Source organism: Furipterus horrens, unplaced genomic scaffold (assembly GCF_987537825.1).
Source record: "Furipterus horrens unplaced genomic scaffold, mFurHor1.1.pri manual_scaffold_17, whole genome shotgun sequence".
In the NCBI taxonomy this organism is placed as follows: domain Eukaryota; kingdom Metazoa; phylum Chordata; class Mammalia; order Chiroptera; family Furipteridae; genus Furipterus; species Furipterus horrens.
In genome coordinates this window covers 79,594,998-79,607,012 of record NW_028327187.1, presented here as the reverse complement: position 1 = coordinate 79,607,012, position 12,015 = coordinate 79,594,998, and the positions used below count along the sequence as shown (strand labels likewise).

Sequence of the window (12,015 nt, the reverse complement as noted above, 5' to 3'; positions counted from 1 at the left end):
TGGGTGGAGGGGGGGCAAAGAGGGAGAAACTGGGACAACTCTAATAGCATAATCAATAAAATATATTTTAAAATATGAAAAATACTGAGTGAAGGTAAGGAGGTGAAACAATCTGAAGTTTCACATGCTGTGCCAGTGATAATATAAATTGATACAAACCACTCTGGAAGACTTTTGACATCATTTGCTAAAGCTGAACAGACTAGCAATTCTACTCCTAGGCATATACCATCCAACAGAAATCCTTACACAATGGAATTCTATACAGCATTGAAAATAAACTAGGAGAGAGAGAAGATGGCGGAGGAGTGAGGGGAGGCTGCGCTTTCAGGCTCCCGAGACCCGTCTGTAGTTTGGACTACTTGCAGACAGAACATCTCAGTGAGCAGCTGGACACTGGCAGGAGTCAAGCCTTTGCACTGCTGGATTAGAGAAAAACCATCTGGAAACAACCTGTTTAGTGAGGGTAGTGGAGGAAAAAGGGACAAGACAGGATTCCTTACTGGGGTGGCTGCCCGAGCTGCGGCTGGAAGTACACAAAGGCTTTTTGGCAACCACAGACTTCCCCAGAGAGGAGTCGGGAGGAGAGCGGATCCCTGCCCGCTGGCAGAGACTGGACTCGACCAAGTGGCACTGGCGCTGAAGGACAGGAGACAGCGTATTGCTGTGCAAGTGAGAACATAATTCTCCTTTATATTTTTCTCTTGTGGACTGCGGAGAAGGGTGGAAAGTTTGGGGGTGGTAGGACATTCTTGAGGAGTGCAGGGGCAGAGGTGCGCTTGTCCACTCCCCAACCCTCCCCTTGGGTTGTGTGGCCGTGCATAGGAAAGTGTCCTCATTCACTGGCCCAGGTGTGCGGCTGCGAGTCCAGGTGCCCCTCGGACACTCCCCAATGGACATAAGATCAGTGCCCCAACGGGCGCAGGGAAGGCCCACTGAACACGCAGAAGACCGTACGCAGACAACCCTAGCCAGCTCCAGTGGACGCCAGGCCCCAGGCCAGAATGCAGACCACTTGCTTAGGCTCCGCTCGTGCCCGCCCAGATGGGTGCCGGAACGGGGCGGGGTGTGTGTGTGGCTGCGGCACAGGAACGGTGGGCAGCTGCGGCACGGGAACAGCAGGCAGTAGCGACTCAGACACTCACTTCCACTGTGCACAAGTGTCCGGGGTCCCACCCTAAGGGGCGAGAGACCAACTCCCGGAGCAAGGCTCAGAGGGACTGAGGCTAGCTCTTGGGCTGTCTTCCATGTGCACAGGCATGCAAGCGCGGAAGCACCTTGGCCCGGCTTCAATAGGCGCCAATCGCTCACTCCCACTGTGCCCAAGAGTCTGGGACCCCGCCCTGGGAGGCGAGAGATCAGCTCTTGGAGTGCAGCTCGACAGGCCTGAGGGAAGCTCTCAGGCCGCCCTGTGCACACAGGGGCGCGCGCAAAGGCACCTCAGCTGGCTCCAGCGGGCGCCAAGGGAGTGCGCCGTGCTGGCCATGGAGGGCGCACAACATTGCTGCAAGGAACAAGAACCTCTGACCCGCCACATTAGACCAGCTGTGGACGCAGAAAAAGAAGACGACACACGAAGGCTGAACTGACATCTCCACAAAAGAACTCAAGATGAAGTGGACAGAGTGACTCTCAATCAACTTGCCAGAAGGAAGATACTACCAAAGAGCATCTGAAATATAACCAGACAGCATAAACAAACGACATAAAGGATAATCCAAGAATATCAGGCTCAGGAGATCAAAGAGACTGCACCACTGAAACCCCTAGATCGCCTATAAAGAATCTCATACCACAAAGGTGGGAAGTCAAAGCAGACAAACCCAAAACAATAAAAACAAACAAGAAGAATCCAACATGGTAAGACGCAAAAATAACCCCTCAATGAAAAGAAAAGAGGAATCCTCAGAAAGAGAGGTAGATGGAATAGACATAGCCCAAATGTCAGACATGGAATTCAAAACAATGGCGGTAAAGAAGCTCAATATACTCGACAACCTTAAAAACAACTATGACAACCTCCAAGGAAGTTACCAGCAGCTCCAATAAAATTACAGGGAACTTGCAGAGAGCTACACCAGCATAAAAAAAGACATAGAAACTATTAACAAGAACCAGGAAGAAATGAAGAATACAATCTCTGAACTGAAAAACAGTAGAATCAGTCAAAAGCAGACTAAACGAAGCAGAGGATCGGATTAGTGAGTTAGAAGATAATGTAGAGAAAAACTCCCAGACAATACAGCAAAATGAAAAAAGATTGAAAAAATATGAACAAGATATAAGGGAATTACAGGATAGCATGAGGAGAAATAATATCAGGATCACTGGAATAAGAGAGGGAGAAGAAAAGGAGCATGGAATTGAAAAACTGATAGGAGAAATAGTGACAAAAAAATTTTCAGAACCTGATGAGAGAAAAAGTTATACAAGTTCAGGAAGCACAGAGTTCCAAAGAAGAGGAACCCCAAAAAACCCACTCCAAGGCACATCATAATTAAAATGGTAACATTCCAAGACAAAGAGAGAATCCTAAAGGCAGCAAGAGAAAAACAGCAAATAACATACAAGGGAGCTCCGATAAGGCCATCGACTGATTTCTCAACAGAAACACTACAAGCCAGAAGGAAATAGTCAAAAATATTTCAAGCAATGAAAAACAAAGGCCTACAACCAAGAATACTCTACCCAACAAGGCTCTCATTCAAAATAGAAGGTGAAATAAGGAGTTTCTCAGACGAAGGAAGACTAAAAGAATGCATCTCCAGCAAACCAGCACTGCAAGAGATGCTAAAGGGAATGTTCTAAGTAAAAATAAAAAAAAAAATAAAAAAGAGAGGAACAGAGGTACGAAGAAAAATGGATAAATACACGTCAATAATAACCTTAAATGTAAATGGATTAAATGCTCCAATTAAAGGACATAGGGTAACGGAATGGATAAGAAAACAGGACCCACACATTTGCTGTCTATAAGAAACACACCTCAAAACAAAAGATTTACGCAGACTGAAAGTAAAGGATATAAAAAAATATTCCAAGCAAACGGACTGGAAAACAAAGCCGGGGTAGCAGTCCTCATATCAGACAAAACGGATTTCCAAGCAAGGGCAATATAAAGAGACAAAGAAGGACATGTCATAATACTTAAGGGAACAATCCATCAAGAAGATATAACACTTCCGGCCAAGATGGAGGCTTAGACGGACACGCTAGGTCTCCCTCTACAACTAGAGAGGAATACAACTACTTCAAAACAAAGGATAACTAGAAATTCCAGAAAATAAAACTACAAGGAAGCCCAACATATGAAGTTATAAACCAGCGGTGCCATTTGGGCAGGTAAGAGTTAAAGAGGGCAGCGCTCTTTGCGGTGGCACCTGGGACAGCGGCGGGGCGGCGAAAAATCCCGGCTGCAGTCAAGCCCCTGGCAGTGCGCGACCCCAGCGCTGCGGAAAGCAGCCACCGCATCGCCTTGAACAGTGAGGCCCAGGGGGGCGGGAGGACGGATCCCGGTCTCCTAGCTGAATAACTGTGTGAATCCATCTTGGACCCCCGCCCCCAAAGAAAGCACCACAGGGCTGCGAAATAGGTCGCGGACAGGCGCCGGTCGCTGAATTGTGACACCTACACAGGCACTGCCCCCTACAGCCGGCCCAAGAAAACAAAACGCATCTGTCAAAATGAGGCAGACAACTATAGAAATCCCAGTGGCGCAGCTCACCACGCAACAGATAGAGAACCTGACAGATGAACAGATAAGAAACCTGTCAGAGGCTCAGTTCTGGGCCATTGTTATCAGGTGGCTTACAGAATTCACAAAAGAGCAGGAAAAAGATAAGAAAGAAGCGAAAAACATTCATAACGAAAGGAACAAAACCACATACGAGACAGATGGTGAGGAAAAAAAATCCAGAGTTCATTTCAACAAACTGGAATATGGAGAAGGAACAAGCAGTCAACCAATGCAGAGAGAGGAAATGGGAAGCAACAATGAGAGGATCAGAAACCTCTGGGACAGCTATAAAAGGCCCAACATAAGAATCATTGGTTTGCCAGAGAGTGAGGAAGATGAACTAGAACTTGAAAAATTGAGTGAAAATATAATAAAGGAGAACTTCCCAGACTTGGGGAAGGGAATAGACTTGCAGGTCCAGGAAGCAAGGAGAGTTCCCAAGAGACTGGACCCAGGGAGAACCACTCCAAGACACATTATAATCAAAATGTCAAAAATTAAAGATAAAGAGAGAATCTTAAAAGCAGCAAGAGAGAAGAAAAGAATTATGTACAAAGGGGTCCCAATTAGACTATCAGCTGACTTCTCAAGGGAGACCCTACAGGCAAGAAGGGACTGGCAAGAAATATTCAAAGTAATGAAAATCCAAAACCTACAACCACGAATACTCTATCCAGCGAAATTGTCATTCAGAATAGAAGGACAGAGAAAGTGTTTCCAGGACAAAATAAAACTGAAAGAGTTCATTAGATCCAAACCACTGTTATATGAGATATTAAAGGGACTGGTTTAAAAAACAGAAGCTAGGGAGATGAAACAAAGGCAAACTAAACAGGCAACGAGAGTGGAAAAGGAACTGTGGGTACGGGAAGCATACTGGGGGGAGGTCAACAGGGAGGGGGAGTGGGGAGAGGGAGGGAGATGATATAGGAATTGGGGATCATGGTAGGAGGGAATGGAATAGACGGAGAGAGGTTGGGAGGAACTGTATGCACAACTAATGGACATAATCTAAAAGTGGGGGACAACTGGAGGGAGGGGGGCCACCGGGTGGAGGGGAGCAGAGGGAAGGGAAATTGGCACAAATGTAATATTTTAATCAATAAAACACATTAAATCTGAAAAACAAAAAAAAAAAAAAAAAAAGAAGATATAACACTGATAAACATATATGCACCCAACTACATAAAGCAAATACTAGAAGACCACAAGAAGGATATCGAAAACAACACACTCATAGTAGGGGACTTCAACACTCCATTATCAACAATAGACAGATCATCCAAGCAAAGAAACACCAAGGATATACAGGCATTGAACAACACACTAAACCACATGGACCTAACTGATATATATAGAACTTTTCACCCCAAAGAAGCAAAATATACATTCTTTTCAAAGGCACATGGGACATTTTCAAAGACAGACCACATGATAGGACACAAAACAAACCTCAACAAATTCAAGAAAATTGAAATCATATCAAGCATCTTTTCAGACCACAATGCCTTGAAACTAAAAATCAACCTCAGAGAAAAAAAATCAAAGACACCCAAACTCATGGAGAATGTATAACACGCTATTAAACAATGAATGGGTTAACAATGACATCAAAGAGGAAATCAAGAAATTTCTAGAAACTAATAACAATGAACACACAACAGCCCAAAACCTATGGGACACAGCAAAAGCAGTCCTGAGAGGGAAGTTCATAGCAATACAGGCATATCTGAAAAGGATAGAAGAATCTCAAATAAAAAATCTAACCCTAAAGCTACAAGAACTAGAACAACAACAACAAACAAAGCCTAGGGGAAGAAGAAGGAAGGAAATCATCAAGATCTGAGCAGAATTAAATGACATAGAGACTAAACAAACAATCCAAAAGATCAACGAAACTAGAAGCTGGTTCTTCGAAAAAATAAACAAAATTGACAAGCCTCTAGCCAGTTTCATCAAGAAAAAAAGAGAGAAGACCCAAATAAACAAAATCAGAAATGAAAGAGGAGAAATCACGACTGATACCACAGAAATACAAACGATAGTAAGAAATTACTACAGACAACTGTATGGCAAGAAATTTGACAACCCTGAAGAAATGGACAAATTTCTAGAAACATATAACCTTCCAAAACTGAAGCAAGAAGAAGTAGAAAATCTCAACAGACCAATAACAAAGAAGGAAATTGAAACAGTAATCAAAAATCTCCCTGCACACAAAAGCCCTGGACCGGATGGCTTCACAGGCGAATTTTAAAAAACATTTAGGGAAGAACTAACTTGTATCCTCCTCAAACTATTCCGAAAAATCCAAGTAGAGGGAAAAATCCCAAACTCTTTCTATGAAACCAGTATTACCCTAATCCCAAAACCAGGTCAAGACACAACAAAGAAAGAAAACTACAGGCCAATATCACTGATAAACATAGATGCTAAAATCCTCAATAAAATATTGGCAAACAGGATCCAGCAATACATCAAAAAGATCATACATCACAATCAAGTGGGATTCATCCCAGGGATACAAAGATGGTTTAATATTTGCAAATCAATAGATATAATACATCACCTAAACAAAATGAAAGACAAAAATCACATGATCATATCAATAGATGCAGAAAAAGCATTTGATAAAGTACAACACCCATTTATGATGAAAACACTCAGCAAAATGGGAATAGAGGGAGCATACCTTAACATAATTAAGGCTATATATGAGAAGCCTGAAGCCAACATCATATTCAATGGACAAAAACTAAAAGCATTCCACCTGAAATCAGGAACTAGACAAGGCTGTCCACTCTCTCCACTCCTATTCAACATAGTGTTGGAAGTCCTAGCCACAGCAATCAGACAAGAAAAAGAAATAAAAGGCATCCAAATTGGGAAAGAAGAAGTAAAACTATCATTATATGCAGATGACATGATAGTATACCTAGAAAACCCTATAAACTCCACTAAAAAACTACTCGATATAATAAGTGAATTTGGCAAAATAGCAGGGTACAAAATAAATATACAGAAATCTAAGGCATTTCTGTACACCAACAATAAAATATCAGAGACAGAGACAAAAATGAAAATACCATTTACTATAGCAACAAGAAAAATAAAGTACCTAGGAATAAACTTAACCAAAGATATAAAAGACCTGTACTCTGAAAATTACATAACACTGAAGAAAGAAATTAAGGAAGATACAAATAAATGGAAGCAAATACCATGTTCTTGGATGGGAAGAATCAACATCATCAAAATGGCCATACTACCCAAAGCAATTTAGATTCAATGCAATCCCTATTAAAATACCAACGACATATTTCACAGACCTAGAACAAATACTCCAAAAATTCACATGGAACCAAAAAAGACCCCGAATAGCAAAAGCAATCCTGAGACAGAAGAACACAGCAGGAGGAATCACAACACCAGATATCAAACAATACTACTAAGCCACTGTGATCAAAACAGTCTGGTACTGGCATAAGAACAGACATATAGATCAGTGGAACAGAATAGAGTCCAGAAATAAACCCAGGCCTCTATGGTCAACTAATATTTGATAAAGGAGGAAGGAACATAAAATGGAGTGAGAAGAGCCTCTTTAACAAATGGTGCTGGGAGAACTGGATAGGGACCTGCAAAAAAATGAAACTAGACCACCAACTTACACCACACACAAGAATAAACTCAAGATGGATCAAAGACTTAAATGTAAGCCGTGACACCATAAAAGTCCTAGAGGAAAACATAGGCAAGAAAATATCAGATATCTCACGTAACAATCTCTTCACGGATACATCTCCTAAAGCAAGAGAAATAAAGGAAAAAATAAATAAATGGGATTACATCAAACTGAAGAGTTTCTGCTCAGCAAAAGAAAACATCAGCAAGATGAAAAGGAAACCAACCATATGGGAAAACATATTTGCCAATGACATCACAGACAGGGGACTGATTTCCAAAATATATAAAGAGCTGATACGACTCAACATCAAGAAAACAAACAACCCAAGTCAAAAATGGGAAATCCAATTCTTATCCATTTCTACCTTTAAAACATCTCTTCAATGAACCCCCATCCCCACCGAACTTCACCAAGATCCTCTATTACTTAGGTTACTAGGTCAGATTTCTAACTTATCTCTCAGATTCCAATCTTGCCTTTTGCAGTCTTCACACTGCAGGCTAAGCAATTTTCTGCAAAACAAATTAGCAAACTCCCTGCAGTAAGCCAGATAGCTACACGTTGTGGGAAAAAGGCCTCACTCTTTAATATGTCTCTCATCATTGGGCTAACATGCATGGGTCCTAGCAAAGTATTTAACACACAGAAGGTCTCACATGATGACAGTATTAAATCTTAAGCAGAAGCTGAAAATATTACCTCTTTGATCAGCTCAGACTGGCCCACTGTGTAGCTGTAGTTGGCAATCAAGGTAGCAATACCAACATAGGATCTCACCAACTCTGCCAGAAGACGGAGAATAGTGGAGGTGGGCATTAAAGGTTTGCTGCCCTTGCTTTTCTGTTTGCCTTCCTCTGAGGCCCGGTCCCCTTCTTTATCTTTCTTCCCATCTCGAGACTCCTCTGGAGTTGAAGCTGTTGAGAAAGAGCCAAATACTGGTTCAATTCCACAATGGAATATTGGCAAAATCAAGCCTTAGACAGAAAGAAAACCACTTTTCCACTTCAGGTCACTGGTAGAAATTGAATGCCCTTCTCATACTGCAGTGGAAGGACACACAGGTAGGATGATCCAGGTTTCAGACACAGTCTGTATATATAGTACATCAGGGAGGCTTTGCCCAACTGATCACACATCAACTGCCATTTCCCTGCTCTCATGTATAATGTTATACTATAGAAACACTGTACTAACAGTTCTCCAAACATGTTTTTGTGCTTTTTACCTTTCTTCCCACATGTCTGCCTAGAACACATTTACTGACCTAGCTCAGCTGAAATGCTCATCTCCTCTATAAATGCTTTCCTGTCTCATTCAGGCATACTGAGATGCCACTGTATCATGTGCCCACAATACCTTATCCCAGTATGCCTCCATCCCAGCAGTTAGTAGCTTGTATTATAATGGCTACAGGTTTCCCTTACTAGACAACAGTCTTTAAGTATAGGGAATGAACTGATTCAGTGATATTGCTATCACCCATGCTATATACTATAGATGGATGGTAAGTCCATCAATGTGAGCTAACCAATATTTTACCAATTAACAACCTTTTAGATTTATCTCCAGGGATTAGTCTGACATTAAGTACAGTGTTTCCTAACATATCTCAAAGATCTTTCCTATTCAAGGAGAAGCAGCTCTGGAAAGTTATCATCAGAATTGCTTCCACATGACATTTCTCTAATTCTTCGTGAGTAGCCAATGGGCTCTGTTGGCACTGCTGGAGACAAGAATCCACCATGAAAACCTTATAGCTAGAATACTGTCATTGGCACCAAAGCTCTATAAAGCCAGCATGGAAGCCATCAAAAGAAATATATAGGGCGGTTTAAAGAGTACAACTAAAGGATATTGCTATAGCAACCATTACTGAGTTAGTTAAGTCACATTTCCATTAACTTTAGCATATAGAAACCCTTTATTTACCGAACACTGAGCTCAACCTTGAGAAAGTTCACTTACATAACTAAACTTGATAATTATGCTTGCATCCCCCTAGTCCCTGTCCAGGACATCCCGCTTCTTCCAGTAGTCCTCAAGAAATTAGAACAAAAGAGGGAGGAAAATAAAACATTACCTTCTCCTTGGGATACCCCAGTTGTGGATGGCTCAGTGGAGGCACCATCTGCACCAAAGACCTGACTCTATGGAAGAAGAAAACACCTGAGCCATTATAATTTCAAAGACAGTTGTCCCCAAATGGTAGGATTCCTTCTCAGGGTACTGGTTATGAATGGTACATATTGTCTTCGGTTAATCTTTTAACCACCATCCTCCTCCCATATACTACAACCTGTGTGAAGTCCTCATTATAAGTAGTAACTGGGAGATTGGGGGAAATGGAGGAAGAGGAAAATGAAAAATGAATTAAGGAAATAGTTCCAACCCAAGGAAAGAACACACAATCCCAGGGACACATCGATTTTACCTTTTAGGCAACATGTGATATAGAGATACATCAAAATTAATACTTTTGAAATTTCCCTGGCACAACTCTAAATACTGAGAACACACAAGTACTGGAAAGAGAGAAGGAAGACAGGAGGTTGGAACTGACTTACATTAATGGAAAAACCTGTCTGTGCATCAAAGTCACTGCTCTGACGAGTGAGTGACCGGTACTGCTGGTATACATCATCGCCCATGTCTTGTAGGAGCTGGCCAACTTCTTGAGTCATACCCCCAGGTTTAGGATCAGATTTGTCTGCTAGAAAAATGAAACAGAACAAAATTCCTCTATAACTGTGCAACATTAATGCCTATTTGGCAGCCTGGACAATTTCACTTCAAGTTGCTACAACTGTTTGCATAGTCCTATTGCTATGCTTTCACTCAACAATGAGGAGAAATGTAGTAAGTTCAGTCCTCACTTAATGATGTTGATAGGTTCTGTTGACTTTAAGCAAAAATGATGTTAATGAAACCAACTTTATTATAGCCTAATTAATATAAACAAAGGGTAAATTTCCTAAAGCATCTCATCGACCTTACAATAAAATGACTTTATTCGAGGACCTGCTGTGTAACCAAGATAGCATGGGTAAAAGCCTCATTCTATCACTAACTAGTTTTGTGACCAGAGGCAATTTTCTTAGTTTCCTCACTTTCCTTGGCTGTCACTACACTAAGCTTAAATGAACAAACCTGGTATTATGTCTAGGGCAGTGGGAAGGTCAAAAAATGGTTGCTAGAGCTAAATTATTGTTTTTGTGGGGGGATATATAAGGTTGGTTAAAGAGTCTGTGGTTGGAGAAGCTAGGGGCTCTATATCAGAGTTCTGTATGGACAAAAACACCAAAGTAAAAGATTCACATTTTCTTGACTTACTAAAGGCAGTATTCAACAATTTTTGGCAATCCTGTGGCACCTATCAAGTATGCATGTTCTGAATAAAACCAGAAGGATCTTACTGGAATAGAACCTTGGGGTGCAACCAATTCATTCATAAATTTACCAGTACGTACATGCAGCATATTAACTAGGAATAAAGATAGATTGAGATGGTGATCTCAAAGGTCAAGAAGCCTAGCTGCATCTTCTAATATTGTTCCCAGCTCCCTGGGTAATAAAGATGTTTTGTTTCTGAGAGTGAAAATATAAGGCACTTCCTGGTTATTTTATTTTCAAACTGCTATCAAGATGCTATCATTTCCTTTTTAATTGTTGTTGATTTTCCCTACTCGATAGGATGTGTTTTCATACGACAGAACTGTGGCAATCTCCTTATCCTTATCATTCAAGACTTCTTTCAGAAAATGCTTATTCTAAGAAACTTCCCTACAGGCCCAACCTCCACCAGATCAGGTGTTTTGCTCTAGGACTCACCACTACTTTGGCATCTGTCATACTATATTATGATTAGCTTTTTTAGAGAAGGGCACTGTGTGGTTTATTCATCTTCATTCCCAGAGCGTGGGCACAGAGTGAGCGCTCATGAGCTGGTTGATATGATGCAGGCAAAGTACCCAGCCTCCTGTGGCGGGCTAGCTACATACCTTCCTCTGGAGCATGGTATGCAGCCAAGGCATTCAGCATGTCGTAGATCACTTCTTTGATAGTATCAGGAATGACAGGCAGAGGCGAGGGTTTCAAAGGGGTTGTTTTCACCAGCTGTACAGCATTAGGGCCTTTAATTCTAAGATTCTCAAATTCATCATCTGAAGCTAAGCCAAAGTTAGACAGAAAAATCAGTAAATAGTGAACTGGTACCTATACTTGGCTACTGATAAAGACTTAGACGGGGGCTTACATAATACAGAAGTTTGGGACAGGAGGCAATTTCCAATGTTCAAGTAGCCTATCAGAAATCTGCCATTTACTTTCCCTAAATCCCAGAGGATTTAATATAGCTGTACCAAATAGTAAAAAGAATACAGGTTTTGTAGTGAGGGCGACTTCATTTTAAAATCCAGTTCTATTACAAGATCATGGCCAAATTACTGCCAACAAACCTCAAGCTTCTCATTCTTCAAATAAAATTAAACAAGACCAGACATGCCCATCACAGAGTCAAGCACACTGAGGCTCTCAAAATAATTAGCCCCGCCCCAACTTTTTATTAAAAAACCCTACAACTTGAAATCACCAT

At 41.4% G+C, this 12,015-nt stretch overlaps 1 protein-coding gene across 9 annotated transcripts in view; it reads right to left on the bottom strand.

Annotated features, from left to right (window-relative positions):
* The window catches only part of HUWE1 (HECT, UBA and WWE domain containing E3 ubiquitin protein ligase 1), a 166,729-nt gene that overhangs the window by 35,497 nt on the left and 119,217 nt on the right, over positions 1-12,015 (bottom strand). For all 9 annotated transcript variants that reach the window (XM_090264628.1, XM_090264634.1, XM_090264633.1 and 6 more), the window contains 4 exons: positions 11,423-11,590; positions 9,989-10,134; positions 9,505-9,571; positions 8,124-8,338 (listed from right to left, as the gene is read on the bottom strand). In XM_090264628.1, coding sequence (XP_090120754.1) covers positions 8,124-8,338; positions 9,505-9,571; positions 9,989-10,134; positions 11,423-11,590 — 596 coding nt within the window. The remainder of the gene's footprint in view (positions 1-8,123; positions 8,339-9,504; positions 9,572-9,988; positions 10,135-11,422; positions 11,591-12,015) is intronic.